This window comes from Durotheca rogersii (assembly GCF_024521655.1).
Source record: "Durotheca rogersii strain YMJ 92031201 chromosome Unknown GGS23scaffold_4, whole genome shotgun sequence".
NCBI classification, from domain to species: domain Eukaryota; kingdom Fungi; phylum Ascomycota; class Sordariomycetes; order Xylariales; family Xylariaceae; genus Durotheca; species Durotheca rogersii.
In genome coordinates, this window is record NW_026251235.1 from 438,852 (window position 1) to 461,331 (window position 22,480).

Below are 22,480 nucleotides of genomic sequence, written 5' to 3' on the forward strand. Positions count from 1 at the left end.
GATACGGAGGCATAGACGGTCACGCCTATTGCGGGTAACCGAGAGGTACCATAGGCAACCCGGAGTAGCGATACCTACGGGCACGGAATTGCCCAATCGGTACATGAGCTGCGAGCTCTAAATACAAATTACAAGCTGGTCGCTATGTTCATGGATTGGCCAGCGGCAGCTCGCAGTCGAAGCCGGGGTAGATCTGTGGCTCGATGGTGAGGGGTTGTCTGCCCCGATAAGGCATGATAAGCACCGTGGCGTAAGCTCCTTATTTACCACGCACCTTGGGCGAAGTTGCCTACTCATAAGTCGCGGGTCAATCGCAGTCGCATCTTCAACCGGAATCTCTCGAAGCCCAAAATACTTATCTCTACTCTGCTCTACTCTGCTCGTCTATACATACACCCCGCGTGCCTAGGTCGATCACATACCTACTCATAGCGCAGCGGACGGCTACCTTTCCCGCTCATTCGCACGCTGCTCGCAACCGACATTCAACCCCCCCTTCGCATTGCCACCGTCCGACTGCTCTCCGTGCCGCGGCGCCTGCGCATCTCACCATGGCAGCCAACATACCTGCCAAGCTTAAACAGGCCGGCATTACGCCCTTCGTCGTGCGCGCCACCCAGCTCGAGACGGCGAAGCCGGTTATGTCCTATTGGTGTATGCCTTACCACTGTCTTCGCGCCCGTCCGAGAGCGTGGGACTCTGTGAGCGGAGCGGAGCTGAGCTGACCGCTGGGAACCGGCTAGGTCTCTACTGGGCCGTCAATCAGATTCTCGAGAAGCAACTCCACTCTGCAGACGACGACTGTCTGAAATTTACCACCACTTTGATGGAAAAGCTAGAAAAGGTATGGAGGGAGGAACAGGGCGCGCTTCCCCTTCGTTGCTCTGATGGCGACCCGCTGACCGATGAGCCCTCTTCTCCCTACAGACTAAGGACCAGCAAGCCGGCAACGACGCGATCCTCGACGACGCCGCCGGCCAAGCATATGTCGAGCAGTTCGCGCAAGAGACTTTCGAGAGAGCCCTTCGTCCGCTGAAGGCGAACCGGGTCACCCAGTACGGATCCTCACCCGCCCGGAGGCCGCTAAGTATACGTATGCTAACTGCCAAACACACAGACAAACAGCCAGCACCTTCGAAGCCGCCGCCACCTTCTTCCAGCTAGTTAACATCTGGGGCCTGCCGGACGCCGAGACGCAAGTGAAAATCAAGTATTCGAAATGGAATGCTGCGCGCATACTGAAGGCTATCAAAGAAGGCAAGGACCCGAACGAGTCGAATCCGAAGGACGACGAGGCGAAGCAGGACGAAGCCATGCCGCTGCTCGACCCGGCCGATCCCGAAGTCAAGACGGTACTAAGAATGGCGCGTCCAAGCGCGGCGACAGTGGAGGATGCTTCGGACGATGAGGCGCGGTTGCGGCTTCCATCCAACCCGTACTCACGAACCTCACCAACGCTCGTGTCCGCGCCGACGTCGCCTCCAGGGACAGCTGCGATGGCCCCCGAACAAGTCTCGCCCATAGTGCCTCCCGGTGCGCCGACATCGGACCCGGGGAGCTACTTTCCCGACGCGCCCGGCCAAGCCACCCTGGATCTACCGTCTACGATGGACATGCCGCCCCCGGGGCCGCCGATCTTTGAGCCGACAGGCCTCCCTCCCGGGATACGGGGCCCCAGTTCTCACGAGGGCTACGACTCGTTCGCTGGCCGCGAGATACCCTCGGCTCCTCAGGAGTTTTACCGGACTACGTCTCCGCCACCAGAGGCCACTCGTGCGCTCCCGGCAATCCCTCCCCAGGTGCCTCAAGCCAGCCATCACTATCAACCTCCTCCGCAGCAAACCGCGCGCAGCACGGTGCCGCCCGCCGCAGCGCCGGCACAGCGGTATGGCGGCGGCGGCGGCGGCAGCGGCAGCGGCAGCGCGCCGTCGCATTCGTACAACACGGACGACATGACGATAGTGCAGGCGCAGAAGCACGCGAAGTGGGCGATATCGGCCCTCAACTTCGAGGACGTGCCGACGGCGGTGCGGGAGCTGCAGGCGGCACTAGCCAGCCTCGGCGCGCGGTGACGACGGCGCATAGCGTGTGGAGGAGGTGTATCGCCGCGAGGTGGCAGGCTGGGAGTCGGGGCGTGGGGATTATTTGAGAGGCCGTAGTAGGTGAACCTACCTAAGCGTCCAGCCTACATAGTCGTCCGTTCTGCTAGGTGTTGTACGTATCGAGATGGGGACCTTACCTGTCTCGGGGATAGGTATTTGGCATCTACCTACCTGCCTGCCTACCTGCGTAATACTTATACGATAAGGCCATTTCGGATTTTTCGTCGACTGGCGGCTTGAATTAATACACACTATATTTCCGAGCCCGCCGACACAGAGAGATGTCTAGGTGTCTTTATACTATGCTCACCGTAGGCTAGTAGGTTGGCGCGCGCGGGGCCGCAAACTAGGTAGGGGTATGTTTTCTAACATGCATTCGGGCGGACGAGAGCCTATGCTGACTATGAGTATACCCCGCCCGCCTCCCTGCTTATCTAGGGTAGATTAGATGCTTATTATGTCCGAATAGAACCAGGGGCAACTAACTCCTCCCTACCCTACCCTACCCTCCTGGTGGGGGGTAAGGAGGGGGCGGAGATAAGGAAAGCCGACGCGAACAGGGATAGGCAAAGCCGACGCAGGCGGGGATAGAGAAAGCCGACGCAGGCGGCGTCGGGCCTGGCGCTGTCCACCTGCGCTTGTGGCCCGGCGGCGGGCCGAGCGGCGGGTCGGGCGGCGAGCTGAGCCGGGAATAGGCGCCGGATGGGCAAGCTACGCACGCGAGGGCGCTGCGCGGAAGGGCGGCGATCGGCGCGCGCAGAGAGGTAGGTGGGAGGTAGGTAAGGGATGGGCGCTGACTGAGGTGGTACGTAGGTAATATGTTTCGGCTGTAAAGATAGGCAGGTTATTATCTCCTAAGCGGGGTCGTGGAGGGGAGTGCGTAAGGCGGGACGGAACGGGTGCTACCTCCTAGACAGCTTGCTTCGGGCGATTCTTAATACGCACCTTATTCCGAGGTTCGATGAATACCTGATTAGTAGAGGTAGGCAGGTGTTAATCACGAGGTATCTTACCCGATGAACATGGACATGCCACGAAGAAGGGCATACCTAGGTACCTAAGGTAATAACCCCTATGTTACTTGGGCTATCTAGTAGCGACTTTATGCTGTTACTAGCCTTGAGGTAGGTAGGTAAAATCGGCCAGAGGTTAATGACTGTTAGGCCTACGGGAGGTGCTCAGGTAGCTACCTAGGTAACCCCACTCTGTGGTAACAGGTAGGTACCTAGTTACTCACCTACATTCACCTATCCTACTGCGTCACCTAGGTAGGTATACAGCCTCTCTTCATATCATCATCGTCCTCCATTCGCGAAGCCGAACTAACCACCCCACGAACCTACGACATACATTCCAGCGCGCATTAACTCACCGTCCATACCCATAAAATATGACACGTCCTCTCTATGTGGTAAACGAGGCGCGAAACCTCGGCTGCGGATCTGCGTCATGAGCGTAAGGGGTGTGTGCCCTAGCCCCAAGAGGCGGGGAAGCTGTCGGCGATGCCCGCGTCCTCCTCCACGTCGACGCCGCGTCTTCCGATCAGTACATACAGCGGCCCGTCTGTCGGTTGCCTCCCGCTCACCTACCAACTTATGCAACACGCACTGCTCATTGGCCTGATCTCGCGTGGCGGTCTAGTGGATCGACGTACTCGTCATTGTCGCATCGTTCCCGTCCTCCCCCGCCAGACGGAGGATAAGTAAGCTCGTCCCTACACCACACGTCTGTCTTACCTTTCATCGCCCGACGTGCCTATCCGGTTTTCGAGAGCGCCACTGCTTCGGCGTCTTTGTTTCGTAGAATCTCATTGGCACGTCGAGGCCTAATTACCCGCTCACACACCTCGAAGGACGTATGCCTCTCTATATATATCGGGCCTCATCACCGACTAGACCCCTCCCCTCTTGCTCTGGCTCGATCCCATCTAGGCCACCTCCTTAGTTTCCACCACACACCCGCATATACGAACAAAGTAAGTGAGTGAGAGAGGGCGAGAATGAGAGAGAGAAAGGGGAGAGAGGGGCAGAAAGAAGGGAGGGGGAGGGGTAGAGAAAATTTTGCCGCTTTATCTAACCAGCTTAGCTACACACCATGGCCTCATCGCTGCCCAAGACCTTCAAGGCCGCCGTCCTCGAGAAGGCGGGCCAACCCATCGCTATCCGCGACGTCGAGCTGAAGCTGCCCGGCCCCCGCCAGGTGCTCGTCAAGGTGCTCGCCTGCGGCGTCTGCCACACCGATCTCTTCGAGGCCAGCGGCGCCCTCGGCAACGCGTTCCCCCGGATCCCCGGCCACGAGCTGGTTGGTGACGTCGTCGCTATCGGAAGCGATGTTACGCGGTTTAAGGGCGGCGAGCGCGTCGGCGGACCTTGGCACGGAGGTTAGTTTCGCCTTTTTCCTTCCCTCCCTTTTGCTGCTACTCAGCTTCCATCCCTCCCCCACATAACCGGTTTATAGAGCCGCGTTAAGGGTGACAAAGGAAGAAGATGTCGCCTCAACACAAAAGACTGAATGCTGACTGCTTCGCCGCCACGCGCCGGTCTCCACAGGCCATGACGGAACCTGCCGCCAGTGCGCGCGCGCCCAGTTCCAGATGTGCGACGCGCGTCAGGTCAACGGCGTGACGATGGACGGCGGCTACGCCGAGTACGTGCTGCTGCGGGAGGAGGCGGTGGTGCGGGTGCCGGCAGACGTGGACCCAGCGGAGGTGGCGCCGCTGCTGTGTGCGGGCGTCACCGTGTTCAACTCGATGCGCAAGATGCAGGTCGAGCAGGGAAATATCGTTGCGGTGCAAGGGCTCGGCGGGCTCGGCCACCTCGCGATCCAGTACGCGGCACGCATGGGCTACCACGTGGTGGCGATCAGCTCGGGGGCCAGCAAGCGCGACTTTGCGAAGCAGCTGGGCGCCCACGAGTACCTCGACGCGAGCGCCGGCGACGTGGTGGAGCAGCTGAGCGCGCTCGGCGGCGCCGCCATGATCGTGGCCACGGCGCCCAACGGCGACGCGATCGCGCCGCTCGTCGGCGGCCTGCAGCCCGGCGGCAAGCTTGTCGTGCTGGCTCCCGTGGGGCCCGTCGCGTTCAACACGCAGCAGCTCGTGAGCAAGGCGGCGTCGGTGCACGGCTGGCCGAGCGGCCACGCGCTCGACTCGGAGGAGGCGATCGCGTTCGCGCGCGACCACGGCGTGCGCTGCCTCATCGAGAGGCACCCGCTCGCCGACGCAGCCAACGCGATGCAGGCGTGCGGCGACGGAAAGGTGCGGTTCCGCGGGGTGCTGATCCCGTAAAGCGGGGAGGGGACAGAGATCGGTACGTTTCTTGCAGCGGTGTTAGGGAGCGGCGGGCGGCAGACAGGCGGAGCAGGTGAGAAGGGGTTGGGAGCCAGGCGTCAGATGTGAAGAGAAAAGTTGATGCTCCTGCGTCCGTTTATAGGGTTGAATTTGATCGTGAAGATGCCGTATCCGTTTGCTGTCACTGAGGTCATCATCTAGGACTCGAAGCACGCAGAGAAATGTGGTCGTTTCGACGGGATCATACTTTTCCCTATCGCTATATACCTACAGACACGCGTTAATCATCCGCCTCTCTAGGTGAAGTATGCTCCGCTGACAATAGGTAGATATACCTATACAAACTGGTGTTCCTTCGCGTTCAGAACACCTCTTATAACGCCATCCTAGTTTTTAACTCCTAGTATCAAATATCATATATCATTTCCCGTTTCTCCATATCCAGCGCTAACGCCTCGTCCTCCCCCCCTTTCCCCTTCCCCTCTCCTCTCCCTCCCCTCCGGGGGCAACCTACACAACAGCACCCCACACCACGACCGCGACCGCGACCACCACGACCGCAACCACGCCCGCGGCGCCTCCGCCCGACGCTCGCGGCGTCCCAGCGGCGACAGCCAGGAGCGGGGTGCCGACCTGCTCGGCGAAGGCGCCGAGGACGTTGCCGGGGGGCCAGTAGTGGCAGGCGAGGTACCAGGCGCGCTGGCGGGGGCAGAGGCGGGCGGCGCAGCCGACGTCGGTGGAGGCGGCCCAGACGAGCTGGGAGAAGTGGCCGGTATCAGCGGGCGCGGAGCCGGGCGCGGCGTAGTCGTAGCGCGCGGCCTCGGCCGCCCACAGCGCCACGCACGCCGCCGCGCCGCCGCACCCCAGCGCCAGGATCTCGCCGTACGGCGGGCCCTCCGCGCGCGCCATCGCACACGAGTCCGCGTCGGTGGCCGAGGAGGACCACACGTGCGCGAGAGAAAAGGCCGCCAGCGTCGCGTTCCAGCGCAGCGCTGCCGCCCCGTGGTACGCGCGCACGGCGTTGCTGCGCGCGAGGATGACGGCGGCGAGCAGGTCTGGGTCCGCGAACGAGGGTTCTGCGCTGCGGAGCGGCGGGGGGACGGTCACGGTGGCGGTGTGGGTGGTGGTTGCGGTGGTGGTGGTGGTGGTGCTGGCGCCGGCGAGGGGTGGGTGGAGGGGGGAGAGGAGGGCGAGGAGGAGGAGGAGGAGGGAGAGAGATGTGGGAGGTGCCATGGAGGTGGCGGGGAGGTGTATAGGGAGGTGCATGCAGAGGTGAGTGATGGTAGGAGAAGAAGAGATGTTAGTGATATTGGTGGTGCTCGTGAGGAAGTCGGTATAGATTGGAGATGGCGTTGACGAGAGAGGTCCTTCGATCGATTGTCTCGAACGCGAAGCTCACGGCGGGCGGCGGGCTGGACTGTGGGATACCTAGGCCGTCGGCGGACAATGGCGCGTTGTTGATAGAATCGCTTTGTTTCCCGTTCTTTTCCCGGCTGCCGTCGCCAAAGGACAACCGGAAGAACGTATTCTTCTGCTTCTTGTTCTCCGCGTCGTCGCGCGCACAAAGCATGCCGGCCGTCGCGCAAAGCGACGGTGCAGAGGGGGTTACTTACGTACACAGACTGGCGGCGGCAAAGGACAAAGGAGAAGAACTCAGGGGACGAGGCCTGCGAATGGTGGCAGCCCCCCGGCTCGACGAATCGACAGGCGCTGCGGCGCCCCAATTGGGCGCCTACGTAGGTAGACGGGTCTGGTTTGGGGACGCCTCCCTCCATCTCGGCGCGTAGAGCCGCCCCGCTGACGCGCCCCGTTTCCGGGTCGGGGCCGCGGTTGGAGAAACGAGCGTCGGCGCGTCGCAGCCTATCATCGGTGTCGGCCGCGGGCGAGGAGAAACGGGACGGCGTTGCGCTGGGTTGGGTGCGATGCTGTGGTGGAAGTAGGTACCTAATATTAGGTAGATGCGATGCTCACCTACCTAGCATTTGCACAGGAGGGAATTGAAACTATTGAGACACTCGAACACTGTTTCTAGGCAGCACGAATTGCCGCTCGATGGTTCTATGAGGGAGGAGAGTGGAATTTAATTGAATAAGGGATTCCGCCGTTGAAGAATCTGTGCTGCGGATAACTTCTACTTACAGACAGGGTAGCGAGAAAACTCACACATATCACACGTCAACTAGGTACGTAGGTACCTAATATATCTCACTTGCTAAGCGACAGCGTATAACGGAGACACAGTAGTCCATCGAGGCGACAAGTTAGGGGAGAAGAATCCCTTATTCTACTACGGCCACGAGACGCCTACTCTGCCTGTGTCCCCCGATCCTCTCTCACCTATCCGCTCGGCAAGGTCTGCTGGCCCGGGGGCACGGGGAACGGGCCATTCCCGGCCTTGGGGAAGACGGGGCGGCCGGTCTGCGGGTCCCAGTCGATGCGCTGGACGCGGGCGGTGCGGTAGATCTGGGGGCCGGGGTCGACCTCGGTCTCGGCGTGGTAGACGACGTAGGTCTCGGAGCCGTCGGGGGAGGTGGTGAAGCTGGCGTGGCCGGTGCCGCAGATGCGCTCGGCGGGGTTCTGGTGGAAGACGCAGCCGTCGCGGTGCTTGCGCCAGTCCCGGTCGTTGAGCGGGTCGTCGCCGACGAGCTCGAGTAGGCCGAGGCAGTAGTACGGCGTATTAAAGCGCGCCGCCGAATACACCACGAAGTGCTGCCCCGTCCGCGGGTTCGTTAGCTACGCCGGCCCCTCGTTCGTCGCTAGCCGCCGCCCCCGCCCCGGCGGCACCTGCTCCTACGTCTCCGTCGGCGCGCTAATTAGCCCCCGCTCCAGCACCGTCGAGTTTACCCGCGTCGGGTCCGACATCTGCGTAACGCATAGGTTCGACGGCTACGCCTCGAACTAGTGCCGCCAGCACGAGTACACGTGGTAGAGCCCGTCGCCCACCCGCAGGTACGTCCCGTCGACCGCGAACTGGCCGTACGTGTCGAGCATAGACCTCTTGCTGAAGTCCGCCGTCCACGGGTCGGGCCCGTCCCCTGCGAGGACGAACATCCGGTGGTTGATCGCCTGCCGGGACCCGTTAGCTCCGAGGGGCCTTCTCGACCCGGCCTAGCCCTCAGACTTCTCGTCGCGGCTACTGCCCTCCCCCTTTGCCTCTTGAGAAGCTGCAGCTACGACGAGCGAGGGACAGGATCGGGATCGCGACTTACGGGACAGTTATCCTCGCAAAGGGCGTCGAGGAGCGGCGGCGGCTCGTCGTCGTCTGGCGCGGCGGTGAAGATGATGTACCAATTGTTGGCGATGTTGTACACTTCGGGCGCCCACAGGTTGGTCGACCAGGGCATTCCGCTGTTAGGATCCGGGTTGAAGACGACTCGCGACTCGGCATTGTCTCAGTTGTCGGTGAGGGATCTCGAGCGCCGCAGGGTGATGTTGATCTGTGTCGAGTACGTGAACAAGTATCAGCCCTGGCCGTCGGCGGCGGTGTATCTAGTTATGAAGGGGTCGCCCGTGTTTTCCGTCGTGACGGGGTTCGAGCAGGTAGGTCTCATCGGTCGTCTTGTTCGTGCCGACAGCTCCCGGGTCCCACTCCAAGGGGTATCTCTTCTTCGGGACGTACACTCGAGACGTGGCAGAGCCCACGTCCAACCACGAAGCAAGCACCGCGAGACGGACGAGTATAGGTGTCTTCATATTGATTCCGCTGAGAGCAAGCGGTTGCGAATCGTGAGATGTCTTTCCCTAGAGCCCCCACCAGACTGCTGCAGATTCACAGGAGACAAGCGAAGAGATATTGAAACAGGGTCATGCTCCCACGAATCAACCATTGACCTAGGTGCCTTATATACCTAGGGCGGCTTTGTCTTCTCATCCTCTCTTTACCGTTATCGCATAAGGAGCACCCGCGACACCGGTGGAACCACTATGCTCGGCTAACCTCTTCCTCATGCTAAAGAGGTGAGACTTGCAAAGACATCGTTGGGGTTGCCGCTCCCCGGGTATTACCGACCTCATCTACGTACTATATACACCGAAACCTAAGACCTGGAAGAAGGCAGAGCGATCGTGTGTTGACTGTTGCGGGGTCTGTCCGGGTCAGCCTGTTAACGGACCGGGTCGACTCACTGAAGCCTGCTAATACTTCCCCTAGTACAGCGAGACCGATGTTTCTTTTCAGCAATGTATCAGGCATCGCGTAGCGAGCCTTTACACTAAGCTAGTCGAGCCAGCATCGCGGCCGGCAGGAGATTAGATCGACAGGCGTCTACCTTAATCCGACCCCGAGGTCACCTTATAACCCTGAGAATGTGAGCGACACATCGCTCGCCGCACCCTAGGCTCCATAAGCGTCCCTAGTCAACCCCCCAGTCTCGCTACTTCATGCTGATGACACGTACATCCGTTCTCCTTCGCGACCCTCGCAGCCCGTGGGTACTCACAACAACCCTCTCGCTGGTCTCAGGCACAGATAACTTCTCCCAGCGCCTGTGTGAGCTAACTGGCGGGATTCCCACGTCGCACCCCAGCTATAACGACTACTCTGGGATGCAAAACCCATATGAGCCGTGTCTGAGAAGACGGGGGACGAGTTGAGCGTGAATCTCGCAACTCCCTGCCTCAGAATTCCTCGGCAGTTCCTTGGTAGCTCAAGAGAGCGCTTCCGACGAAACCGTATCGTTTCAAACACGGACGAGCTCACTCCCCGTACTTGTGCGCCTAGCCGACTCCGGGTGATACCCGCGCCGAAGAGGTTCGAGTCGTCTGCGCTGTCTCAGACACCAGTTGCGCGCTGTCCTGACCCCGCGCTGCCAGGTTATTATAAGACGGCGCATCTCCCGGGTTCATCTGTCGATTCGGGTTTAGGATACATTGAATCAGCGTCGCACTGCTACAGATGGCCTTAAATTACTATATACGAATTTCTGGCCCGGCGTTTGTTGTGTGGAGGAGGTAACAGTGAAGCATAGGTATATTAATCTTAAACACGTAACCTAGATGGTACCAACTTTTATCCAATAAGAAGTGAATGAAGAGAACTTACTACATCTAGATTGTCTACCGGTTTGTACGGGAGATGCCCGCTGGATATTTCACTGACCCGTAGGTGAGGACAAGATTGAGGCAACTCGAGTATCTGGGTCTCGGGATAACCATAAACACGCTGTGTTGGGATATTCTGGTTACATATGTTAGGCGTCCCCCTATCTGTGGCCTCTGTAGGTTCTCCTAGGCCATCCTTCATCCCCCCGTCTTCGAGCAGAACAAGGGAGCGGGAGAGCGGCAATCAAAGTCAGATAGTGTTACATTACTTGCTACGTGGAGCCATACGTGTTAATTACATGTCTATAGACTCAGAACTGGGATGGACTTCGCTGGTAGCAAGATAGCCTAGCAGCTGTGGCCGCAGAAATAGAGTGCATATAGCAAATGGTCTAGTTAGCTACCGGATCTAGTATCTATAGTAGCACGGGCATATCTATCGTAACCGACAAGAATTTCTTAACAGCAAATAGTAAGCTTACGTGGGCCACTAAAACTCAGACGTGTCACGAAGCTCTCCCCCGAGGTGAAGTTGAGAGTAGATCTATGTAACAACCTCGTCAACAACTCTTTCGTGTGTCTTCTCTCCTCACCCAGGCGCCGTCCGCCAGCGCTTCACGCAGACACGCTGTCCCGGCTCTCGCTCCCGGACGCCTTGCCGTTCATCCTGCGGTGCACGGTGTCCGTGAGGACGCTCTGGGCGTCCTGAGAGAAGAGGCAACCGACGATGGCGATGCCGCCGAAGCCGAGGCTGGCGAGGTAGACGGTGCGGAAGGCCAGGGCGTAGGCGGCGGGCGCGGCGGCGGCGACGGCGGCCTGGACGGCGGGGGTCAGGTCGGGGAAGGCGGCGAGGCGGTTGCCGACGAGGGCGGCGGCGAGGGCGGGGACGCGGTCGGGGGGCAGGCCGGCGGCGACGGCGGCGGGGCCGACGACCGCGGGCACCGTCGTCGCGAGCCGGTTCGCCAGCACGCTACTATAGACGGCGACGGCGACGGAGCCGCCGGCGGACCGGATCGAGGCCAGCAGCCCCGACGCGAGCCCGATGTCGGCGGGGCGGCAGAAGAGCGGCGCGAGCGCGAGCGCGCACACCTCGATCACGCCGACGAAGAACGGCCCCGCCATCGTGAACGCAATCCCGGCCCCCAGCGTCTGCGGCGTCAGCGACGCGCACGCCCCCACGAACGCGACCATCGCGAACGTCGAGAAGATGATCCAGTACCGCACGTTGCCCCCCCACCTCACGAAGAACCCGCCGAACGCCTGCCCGAGCGCCGTCGCGCTGGCTACCGTGCACTATGTGAGGGATAGATTAGCGCGCTGTTGTGAGTGTGTGGGTTGGCATACCCATATCGAGCGCCCCATTGTCCGTCCTCAGGGATGTCTTACCGAGACCCAGCCCGCGTATGCAATGTTTGTGGTGTATAGGGCTTGAACTTGTTGGGGCCACAGGAGGACGGCGGAGTAGTATGACATCTGGAAAGGGGGAGGTTGGAGGAGTTAGCCTATACTACCCCTCTTCATAATGGCAGATACACTGGGAGTTTTGCTAACCGTCGCAACCGTGGCACAAGCAACGAGGCTAATGAAGCCGCGGTTGGCGAAGAACTGCACCGGAATGGCCGGGTACTCGAGCTTCGCGAACGCCTCGTAGGTGAAGAGCGCGACAAGGAGCGCGCCCCCGATGACGATCGAGGATATGGTCGCCGCGGAATTCCACGGGTAAATGGTCCCGCCCCAGCTCACTCCCATCAGCAGCAGGGTGAGACTGGCCGTCCACATGAAAATTCCAGCATCTGTTTCCGCATGAGCCTCTTATTTTTATGAAAAAGAAAGGGGGGGATGTTATGATTACTTACAGTCGAGTTTGCGAAGCAGTTCACGCTTGGTTTTTCGCTCGTGTAGAAGGTCGAATGTGGGTGGGTGGTAGAAGAGGAATAGTAGCACTATTGCAATTAAAACCACGATGATGTTGAGATAGTAGCACCATCTCCATCCCATGTTTGGGCTCTGCAGCATTGCGCGAGCTAACGACCATGGTTAGCCGTGCGATTTTCTGACCAGAAGTAAATACATATGATGAAAACAGCCTCTTACCGATGATGGGCCCAATACCGGCGATGGGCGCGTTGGTCATGAAAACTAGCGACAGAACCATCGGCCGGTGCTTGTTCGGCACCAGCTCACCGATGGCTATGTTGAAGCTCAACTGGGCGGTCTCACCTAGCCCGTAGATCGCGCTGCCTATGATCAGGCTGTTGACGTTCTGAGCAGCCGCGCAGACAACGGTGCCGACAAGGGCGACGATGTTGCCCCCGATGAAGAACCATCGCCTTCCGAAGAGATCGGACAGCCGGCCGAGGATCGTGTAAGTGAAGGACAGGGCGAGAGTCCGCGCGATGTTGACCCAGGCGATATAGGGGCTAGGGCCTAGATTCCCGTTATTTTCACTTCGATAGAATATCGGCTTCACCAACTGACGTCTCCGTGTCCCGGTTTAGCCGTGAAAACTCACCTATATCTGCGTTGATGTAAGTCAATACATTTGTCGGCAGCAACAGGAAGATGAAGGCCGAGATGGCCGATAGGCAGAAACCCTCCCGCTCCCGTCAGTCCTCGCCTACAACGAATGCCCTCTCATTCCCACCACTCACTGTCATGGCCCCCAGAAACCCTACAGAGTAGAAGTAACCCTTCGGTAGGTCATCTCCGCGCGCTGCCGACTGGATCGAGGACCCATCATCCTCGGCCTCTCTGGCGAGCTTCTCGAGTCGCTCAGCCGACGACATACCCCTTTCTGTCGCCATCAAAGATGTAGCCTAGCCTAGTGCGCCGTGGTTGGATGCGCTCTCAGATTAGGAGAATGGGAAAGTCTGCCCGAGGGGAAACAAGAGGAAGAGGAGAGGAGATAGCTGCGCCGCCTCTCGACAGACGACGAAGTCGGCGATCGACTGCGGAAAAGGTAAAGTGCGTAGACAAGCCATCCGATTTCCAGGGCCTCCTCGGGGGATATTTAGAGTTCGTACGTAGACATATCCATTTCCAGCTAGGATGGCTAGTCTATCAGACTTAACCTCCCCTAGCAGCTGGAAGCCGGCGATTTTACCGAGGAAGGACAGGGGGAAAAGAGGCCCGAACGAGCCATCTTCCTTTTTTTAATACCACCTAGACTTCGCTCCTGATAACTAGAGGCACGAGAAGCTGTGCTGGATTGGAGAATGATGGTGTTGGAGGAGGGAGGTGAGCACTAGCGCAGCGAAAGCCGGGGGAGCGGGCCCTTCGGTTCCTGTGGCAATGACTTGCGTGCTGAGATGCCACCGTACGCAGCGCCATCCTTGGTAAAGCCGGCTCTCGTTACTACAAAGCGAGTCGGGAAGCCTCGGACAGGGTATAAGGGCGTCGAGAGACGAGTGTTCGGTAGTTCGAACCCATCCAATACCTCTTCGTTATCCGTATAGTTGCATATGCCAAGGCGTACTTCTTCTCCGCCGTGCTACGTAGCATTCGCGATATAGGACCCTTTACTGAAGACCGCGCCGATAATATGCGACTATGCAGAGACGAGAAAAGATCTTCGCTACGAGCCTGCTAGTGAAGGGCGTTCAACCACGGTTGGACGCAACATAGAAAATGAAGTAGGCAGGTAGATTCTTATAGACTATTTGGTATACAACCCTGATCGAGGGGGTGATGTCGCTTAGGGGTATGTGAACAGCTTGCCGTGCTATGTCGTGCCTTATCAAGACGTCACCACATGACACGATTTAACCTAGGCGAGTACATAGATATGATGGTAAGTATTCCATGTGGGAAGTCGTCCTCCCCCAAACTTTTCGTATGGGCAACCCTGCTTCTCCTAGGGCTAGTGCACACGTGGACAATGTGAGGTCCCAGAACAGGCCTGATCCTGGGCTGTCACCGTTTGACTCGCGGACGTAGCACTACAGCCCGTTCGTCGACTCGGAAGAAGTACGCCGACGGGAGGATCTCGGCCCCAGCCTACAGCCTGCTCGCCTTCCAGCGCGGCAGTCTCTTCTCAGAGAAGGCCTTGAGGCCCTCGAGTATATTATCGCCCTTCTGCAGCTCGGCGAATTCCTTCTCCAGTGTCCAGTCTGCAGCACGCTCGACGCTCGCCGTCTCCCAGCCCTGGCGCAGGCCGGCACGTGTGCAGATGATGGCATCGGGACTGTTCTTCGCGATAATCTCGGCGAGCCGCACGGCCTCCTCGACGACGTACTCCTTGGGCACAACCTTGTTGACGACGCCCCACTGGAACATCTCCTGGGCAGTCGCGTTACGACCCGTCAGCGCAAACTCGGACGCGCGCTGCAGGCCGATGGTCCGGATGAGCCTCGGCAGCGCCCCTCCGACGGCGGCTACGCCCCGCTTCACTTCGGGCAGCGCGAAATAGGCGTCCTCGGCGGCGACAACGAGGTCGCAATTGATGACGAACTCACAGCCGGCGCCCATGGCGAGCCCGTTGACAGCGGCGATGATGGGCTTCTTTCCCAGCCGGCGGCTTAACGGCTTGAAGGGGGGGGCATTTCCCATACGGTTCCTCGGGTCGGCCCTGTCAGACATCGAGTTGTTCCACTCCTTGAGGTCGGCACCGGCCGAGAAAGCTCGACCGGAGCCGGTGATGATGGCGACGCTAAGGAGGGGCTCGTGGTCGAACCATTTCCAGACGGAATCCATCTCCCACTGGGCCGTTGTGGACATAGAATTCAGTTCCTTGGGCCGGTCCATCCGTACTAAGAGGACGCGTGGGGCCGGGTAGGACAGCTTGAGGAAAGCCGGCGTGGGCGGTGGAGGCGTTTCGGTCGGCGTCATGGCGGGAGGTGTAGGCAGGCGGGCCGTAGTGGTGAGGGGAGCAAGCTAGCCAAAAGGCAAGGCAAGAATGCGGAGTCGAATCGGATGGCAATGTGCGAGAGGGTGAGACAGGTCGAGATTGAGAGAGGCTCTCTCTGGTAGGTACAGGTAGGCAGATGGGCAGGTTTGTTATGTTGTCTGCCGTGGCTCTCGGTGTCCTGGTGCGCGATCCGTCTTCACACCTGTGGCTGGTCAGAACCTGATTTACCTCGGGTTCCGATCCCTTCTTTGGAGCACCGGTGCTATGCCACCAATTAGGGTCGCGATACGGGATATCCCTATAATGAGCATCGAGTGCTCTTTGGCTGTCGTGAGGCGGCACGGGTGGGCCGGATGGGGTCTCTGGCTGGCCGCGGCCGCGAATAAGTGCGCGTATGCGAGCCTGTGCAGGACAGGAGCCGGGGCATCGTTGGATCGCCTATGATAGATGCAGATTCCGGAAGCTCGCCAGCACGCTCGGAGCCATCGCGACGCAGGCCACAGGCTGCCAGCGACAGCAACCCTGGCAAATGTCCCACTTCGGCAGCGACTCGGAGGCGCTGAGGTCGAGTCGATAGGAGATGGAGTAGATATCGTGACGCCGTGCTATGCCGTGCTGCTGTGCTTCTATGCTGCTGTGCTGTGCTATGTACCACTGTGATCCGGAAGCAGGCTGTGATCAGCTGGAGGCCGGCGCGGCAGAAGAGGAGAAGTGATGAATTGACGGATTGAATTCCGCCGTGATTCTTCAAAAGTGAGGATTATTCCAAAGAACTTGTACCCATGTACCTACCTACAAAATCCACTTCCATTATGTAGGTAATGGGGCGCGCACGGTTAGGGGCATGAGTAACTGATTGACAGGAATCCTTGCTGAGGAGAACTGCTCGTCAGAACACAACCTGCCCTCCCCTCGCAAAGCCCGCCGCCGGTCCTGACGCTGCCCGTCCGATGCTACTTGGGGTTCGGCACTTACCACACCGTGGCGTCGCAACGGGCAAGCCCTTTCATCTAGCTGCAATGCCGAGCCATGTTAGCTCGGGGATAAGCACCGAGAGCTACCCCGTTGAGTTTGTCGTAGGTACAGACTCGCAATGGCGAATCTAGTCCGGCCTATCGATGTTGATGTAGCTTTCCCGCGTACAGTGACTACGATATACGCGCGGGCACTGTCGCCTACATGCCCGCGTGGCGATGGGTGCGGGAGGGATTCCGAACGGATCATGGCTTGCAAAGCTGAAGGACCCGATCCGAGTCGAGACGATAGTGTCAAGGCGATGACTTGCTCTCCATTCCCAATATCCATTGCCAACGTAGGCAACCGATCCCAACTCAATCGCTAGCTCGTCGTGGTGGCTCTCTAGGTCTACTAGGACTCTCTCCGCCGTTCCAGTCGTTTCGAGAGATACCAAGGGAATGATGAGAATTTACCGCTCTGACACCATAGAGGTCTCTAAGGACCAGAACCTAACAGAGCTCCTTCATTCCTCTGCCTACCCAGACCTTCCAGAATCCCACCTAATCGCGAAGGATAGTCTCACGAACCGCAGTATCACCATCGGGAAGCTGCGCGAACGAGCAGCCAGGATTGCAAAGGGAATCCAGACCAAATGCAACCCACCCGACCAAGCGCGCTGGGCCATCATCCTCCCCAACAGCGTCGACTTTCTCGAGGCCGTCCATGCGATCCTCTGGACTGGCGGCATCTTCTGCCCCATCAACCACGCCCTTAGAGCCGCCGAGATCGGCCACGGGCTCGCCGTCTCACGACCGCACTTCGTCGTGGTCTACGGCGTAGTGCTGCCCACCGTCGAAGAGGCCCTTCAGGTCGCGAGGAAAGAGCTTGCGGACCGCGGTGTGAGCTGGGCACGGCCGCGTCTCATGACGGTAGTCAGCCGAGCCAAGGAGCTCCCTCACTTCCCCGACGACTTCATCGCGGAGGACCGGCTACTGGTCCCGCACTGGTCCGACACCGCAACGCGCGTCGCTTCGATCCACCTGTCGTCAGGCACGACGGGCAAGCCCAAGGGCGTCGAGCTGACGCACCGCAACTTCGTCGCGAACTGCCACCAACTGCTCGCGCACGACCGCACCCAGTTCCACCCGCGCTCGCGCATGGTTGCCTTCACGCCTTGGGCACACATCGGCATGACGACGCTGCCGCTCTTCCTCGGGCCCTACGCCGGCATGCTGCACCACGCGATGCCGCGGTACGAGCTCAGCGAGTTCCTGCGGCTCGTCGCCTCTGACCAGGCGACGAGCTTCCAGGGCGTGCCATCTGTACTTCAGCAGCTCGCGGACCCAGCGCACGATGACCTCGTCGCACGGCACTCCGATCTCTCCCGCTCCCAGTTCATCAACGTCGGCGGGCCGCTCCCCGCTGACCTCGAACGCCGCCTGCTTCGCCGCGCCCCCTGGCGCCTCGTCCAGGTCTACGGCATGACCGAAGCCGCGGGCTACGTCGCCTACCAGCACACCGCGGACCCGCCGGCACCGCGCGGCGTCACCGGTCGCCTGCTCCCCGGCGTCGAGGCCTGTCTTAGGACCACCGGCGGCGGCACCGATGCCCCCGAGGGCGGCCCCGGCGAATTATGGCTACGCGGGCCTAATATCGCGCGGCGGTACGCGTTCGACGAAGAGGCGAATGCGCGCGCGTTCGGGCTCCCGATGGCTAGAGGGGAGGAGCGGGGACGGGAATCGGAGGAGGGGACACAGGGGTGGTATAACACGGGGGACGTATGCACGATCGACGGCGCAGGCAGGGTCAGCGTGGTGGGGCGCACGAAGGAGCTCATCAAGTATAAGGGGTTCCAGGTGTCGCCGTCGGAGCTAGAGGCGCTAGCGGGGACGCACCCGGCGGTGGAGGCGGTCGGGGCCGGCGCGACGTGGGACGAACGGGGGCTGACGGAGCTGCCGACGGCGTGGGTAGTGCTGCGCGGAGGCCTCGCGGAGGCGCCAGAGGTGGAGCGGCGGACGACGCTGCGCGCGGTCCAGCGCCACGTCGATACCCAGGTCAGCGGCTACAAGAAGCTGCGCGGCGGCGTCTGGGAGGTGCACGCGCTGCCCAGGAACGCGACCGGCAAGGTACTCCGCCAGGAGATGGCCGCCATGCGGGACGGACTCTGCTCGCTCGATCCGGAGCCCAGGAAGGCGATGTTGTAGGCCGGGAGGAAGAGAGGAAGGGGGCCTTGAAATAGAAGTGAGCAGCGGGCGGTATGCGCGAAGCCGTGCGGTTATTCTTATCGTTTCTGTCGCCGCGAGGCTCGTATCGGCCCGGTCTACGCGTAGGCTGGATGGCCTTTTTTTTTTCAATGACTCCAGAGAAACCAGCGCGTCTTATTTCTGCTAGCGGTCCACCTTCGACCGTCTCGACCACGTCCTCTAATCGTGATACTGTGAGGGGGGAGATGTCGAATCGACACGACCACGCTTAAGAGCCCATAGGTTTTCACCCCGCGGTAGGCTTCTAGCCGCGGCTACTTCTAAAGGATACGCACCTATTACATCCTCCTTAGCAAGTTTTCTCGGCTTCTCCTCGCGGCAGATATAAGTGCTTGTGGGTATCAACAGTTATGGCGGGTTATGCTTACTATTCCGGCCCAAAGCCTAGCCCTGCTCCGCATATAAGGGGCACGATGGTTTGACATTGCAGCTGAGCACACAACCCCGTAGCGACGCGGAATACAGCTCCAAGATCTATTGTTTCGATAGAAGCCTCGACTTCGAACAGCTTTTGGTGTCGTTTGTGGCCGTCGATTCTACATCCGTGCGGCAGATCCGGAGGGAAGAGTCGAGAGGCCAGAGCAGAACAGTACCGTAGCTTGTGTGAGGCTCGTCAAACCCAAGCCAGGTCGGCGGCTCCTGCTGCAGTTATCGGCGAGAACTTTGCACCGGTCGTCGCTCCCTTCAAGACTGCAGTAGCTAGCAGGTAGGTGCCACACTGATGCTCTTTCCGTCTCCTGGAACAGCTTTGTCGAGTATCAAACGTCGTCTGCTCTCCTCTGCTCTCCTCTCCTCTCCTCCGTTCTTCTTCTTTTCACCACCATCACCGCCAACACCAACACCGCCAGTACGCAGGCTTGTATGGGCGGGACCTCCTGCTTGGCAGCAGCAGAACCTTGACAGTAATATTTTCAAGGTTCTCCTAGAACTAGTAAACACCGGTGTTTCTAATGCTTCCTACTCACGAACGTTCTGGTGCGGCGAAAAAAAGAATATTAGAGTCGATCTAGCGAGGCGAGCATGGGGACATACCAGGCATCGTTCAGGCCGATGGAGAACGCTCAACAGACAACAATGACAAATACAACAAGGCGCTGCCTATCTCCCACGTATGCTCGGAGTCGCGGCAGCAGGCACAGCTATACACTCCCAAGTCAAAGCACTGGACCCCACCTGGTTCGTTGACGGAACATCCGGATGGAACGACCACTGAGCTGGTGATTAGGATGAGTTCTCCGGGCCACTGACGACGCGCTGCCAACGGCTCTCACCGAAACGGGAATGCGTTGGTGCTCGGCAAGATCAACCCACATGTTACCGCCTTCCCTTGATGCGCGACGTTGAGCTCAGAACGAAGCGGACCAAGAGACGCGAGCTCCCGTACAGCCTCGACCTATCTCGCCCACTCTCTGCCGAGGCCGCGCGAAGAAGAACGGAGGTTTCCTGCGCTGTGTCGTAATGTACGGCATTGGAAAGGGCGCTTGCGCGAGCTGCCATTACGGCAGTGGCGCCGCCGGGTGCTCCTCCCGTAAGGAGGCGGAAGGAGACGCCCCGGGCAGCGGTAAGTCTGAACCGTGTACTCCTTAATATATCCATACTAACATTTACGGAATAGCCAGCAGCGGGCCGAGCCATGTCAGTAAGCGCACAAAAACCTCCGACCCGGCACGGGAGGTCACGAAGGAGAATTACAAAGACATTTATCGTACTATCACGGCTGCCCAATGACAGGCCATAGATATGTTTCCTACATAGTAGTATAGTGTTTTAGGGTCACTAACATAATCGTACAGCAATGCACGGGGGTCGCCTTTCCTTCGAGCCTCGTCAAAGGCTTTAACCAAGAAACCGTTGGACGAGATGTCGCGTGGCTAGTTCCAAGCAACACGTGGGTTGATGAGTTGCGCGTGGGGCGAGTAGATTGTAGGAAAGGCTGTAGATTAACTAGAGGGTGGCTAGCCAGCTAGGAGGAAAGAAAAGGATTGTAGAGCACGGCAGTAGGTATCGGTGAGGAGCAGGCCCATTGCCTATTAGGTTTTGTAGACATGTTAGATGTTTTCATACCTATATTAGATAGGCCGAAAATTCGTCAACACATACTGACAGCTTATCTGGCTGGCTTGGTCCCAAATGGTCAATGCAGTATTAACATTAAAGAGTTTCGAGATCGCTCAACCGATGGTCGAACTTTTGCTAGATATCCACCATCGCCACTCGAAGCATCAACAACTTCAAGAAGTATGTTTGAAGTTTTATATTCAGCCATATGCCCTTTATTACGAGCCACCTCTGTCGACTAACCATGTGCCCCCTGTCACCCAGGCAAAACGCCTACAGCTTCGTTCGACCGAAGTTCATCTTCTCGGTGAATCCTGACCCTTCTCCATAAACCAAAGCATAAGCAGCCCGGCCACGTCTTTCCAGTGCAAGTAACTCCAGGATCACGAGGCTTGTCCCCACTGGCAAGGAAGACCAGTGCAACATGTTCTCTATGTTGATTGCAATTCAACCATCGGTCTATTCCTGGGGTTTTTGGAAGGCTGTGCCGGCGACTGACGGCCACGGGAGATGCTGCTACGCTCGACTCGATATGGGATCAAGAGAGGGATACGCCGTAACACTGTGCGGAATAACGAATCTGGTTCGATTAATATCGAAGGATGCCGCGTCTCGACATCGCTGCCGGCCGAGATCGCGCCCTGGCTGTGTCGGTCCGTTGCCATGATCCCCCTACTAGGTAATACCATGGCCGGCTTCTACGCTATGCGGAAGTATCTTGGATAATCTTCCAGCTTACCATATCATCCCCTTCCCCGTGACGTGTCGTCTATGGATTCATCTCTGTAGATTGTTGTCAAAGGATACATACGGCTCCCTATACATTGCTCGAGTCGTGTGCTTTTAGAAATGCTATCGTAACAGCCAATATCCTGAAGAGTTGTCTGCGCTATCTCAATATCCACGCGGTAGTTTTTAGTCTCAAGCCGACCCCGTCTACGTCTTGAATGGCAAGGAGGATTCCATTCATGAATAAAAGTCAGTTAAACGTGCTGGTATTCCTCAGACATCGTAAGAGAGATCAAACTAGACAAGCATGAATTAGGTGACGATATGTTTGTCGTTTCCTTCCATACGACGTCCCCGAGATAGCAGGTACGTGATGCATTAAATATAGATATTAGAGAAGCATACGCCCTTTACCCCGGAAGTCCCGAGTCCGCAGGTAATATGAGATATTACTGCGATAGGCGATGTTGTAATATCAGCTATACTGACTTGCTATAATAAAAGGCGGAAAACACCTATGCATAGCATTAGAACTCGGGAACTTCCAACACCGCCGGGTTACCCGATATTGTCGACTAGCACATTTCCATCTCGCAAAGACCAATCCCTATAAAACTCAAGTATTGGCATTGGTCATGAGGAGGGCGAGGCGCATTTGCTAAGACTCCCTGCCTGTTCTCGTTGTAGGAAAAGTCCGCAATACCTACTTAGCTGGCCCCCAATCCCTCTCAACTCGGGATACCGAAACCACCAAGGTGCCCGGGCAGCAGGGGCCGGCAGTGTTCATAATGGATTCGACCCATGCTCTATCACCAGACGGCGAGGGACGTCGGACAAGGCTAAGTCTTGCGCTCGATGCGAAAAAGATCGAAGTAGACTACTGGGGAAGAGATCAGGATGCTTTAGAGAGTCATTATAGCCCGGGGAACGGCATATGCGATCCAGCCTTTGAGCGACCTTGGGAGTATCTTCGTCGAGCGAGTAGATCGGTCCCATTCCCCACAGCAGAGTTCGCGATAGACGTTCCCTCAAGGTCAACCAACCCTGCTTAGGACGCCATGCGTCATACGTAGCTTGAGTTGCTTTCTTAATTGTGTTACTATATCTCTTGTCACATCATCTTAATCCTTCCCGCTTTTATCGCTGCAGAGCGTTGAGTCTCGACGTCCAGGTTCCCCTGGCCGAGGTATGTCGA

The 22,480-nt window shown here is 58.6% G+C and overlaps 7 protein-coding genes across 7 annotated transcripts; 3 read left to right on the top strand and 4 right to left on the bottom strand.

Moving 5' to 3' along the window:
• Positions 1-177: 177 nt before the first annotated feature.
• GGS23DRAFT_354396 (DUF605-domain-containing protein) lies at positions 178-2,460 on the top strand. The gene is made up of 4 exons (XM_051513168.1): positions 178-654; positions 744-844; positions 928-1,055; positions 1,118-2,460. The coding sequence occupies exons 1-4, from the start codon at positions 552-554 to the stop codon at positions 2,070-2,072; spliced, it is 1,287 nt and encodes a 428-aa protein (XP_051374486.1). The 5' UTR covers positions 178-551; the 3' UTR covers positions 2,073-2,460.
• Positions 2,461-3,644: 1,184 nt separating this feature from the next.
• Positions 3,645-5,989, top strand: GGS23DRAFT_554119 (alcohol dehydrogenase). Its single transcript, XM_051515511.1, has 5 exons — positions 3,645-3,667; positions 3,744-3,804; positions 3,955-4,077; positions 4,188-4,482; positions 4,652-5,989. Exons 4-5 carry the CDS (start codon positions 4,197-4,199, stop codon positions 5,386-5,388), a joined length of 1,023 nt encoding a protein of 340 aa, XP_051374487.1. The 5' UTR covers positions 3,645-3,667; positions 3,744-3,804; positions 3,955-4,077; positions 4,188-4,196; the 3' UTR covers positions 5,389-5,989.
• GGS23DRAFT_616883 (CAP domain-containing protein) lies at positions 5,455-6,961 on the bottom strand (the record flags this gene model as incomplete). Its single annotated transcript, XM_051520816.1, has 2 exons — positions 5,455-6,541; positions 6,780-6,961. 2 exons carry the CDS (start codon positions 6,959-6,961, stop codon positions 5,902-5,904), a joined length of 822 nt encoding a protein of 273 aa, XP_051374488.1. The 3' UTR covers positions 5,455-5,901.
• Positions 6,962-7,728: 767 nt separating this feature from the next.
• GGS23DRAFT_603304 (glycoside hydrolase family 43 protein) lies at positions 7,729-9,084 on the bottom strand (the record flags this gene model as incomplete). The annotated part of the gene is made up of 5 exons (XM_051519460.1): positions 7,729-8,124; positions 8,224-8,277; positions 8,314-8,457; positions 8,601-8,782; positions 8,919-9,084. 5 exons carry the CDS (start codon positions 9,082-9,084, stop codon positions 7,729-7,731), a joined length of 942 nt encoding a protein of 313 aa, XP_051374489.1.
• Positions 9,085-11,046: 1,962 nt separating this feature from the next.
• Positions 11,047-13,217, bottom strand: GGS23DRAFT_603305 (trichothecene efflux pump; the record flags this gene model as incomplete). The annotated part of the gene is made up of 7 exons (XM_051519461.1): positions 11,047-11,724; positions 11,818-11,904; positions 11,983-12,224; positions 12,288-12,455; positions 12,526-12,858; positions 12,944-13,025; positions 13,083-13,217. The coding sequence occupies 7 exons, from the start codon at positions 13,215-13,217 to the stop codon at positions 11,047-11,049; spliced, it is 1,725 nt and encodes a 574-aa protein (XP_051374490.1).
• An 877-nt stretch (positions 13,218-14,094) lies between these two features.
• GGS23DRAFT_354490 (enoyl-CoA hydratase/isomerase) lies at positions 14,095-15,491 on the bottom strand. Its single transcript, XM_051513169.1, has one exon. It carries the CDS (start codon positions 15,256-15,258, stop codon positions 14,428-14,430), a length of 831 nt encoding a protein of 276 aa, XP_051374491.1. The 5' UTR covers positions 15,259-15,491; the 3' UTR covers positions 14,095-14,427.
• Positions 15,492-16,352: 861 nt separating this feature from the next.
• GGS23DRAFT_354547 (AMP-binding enzyme) lies at positions 16,353-18,829 on the top strand. The gene is made up of 2 exons (XM_051513170.1): positions 16,353-16,357; positions 16,423-18,829. Exon 2 carries the CDS (start codon positions 16,693-16,695, stop codon positions 18,436-18,438), a length of 1,746 nt encoding a protein of 581 aa, XP_051374492.1. The 5' UTR covers positions 16,353-16,357; positions 16,423-16,692; the 3' UTR covers positions 18,439-18,829.
• The last annotated feature ends 3,651 nt before the right edge of the window (positions 18,830-22,480 follow it).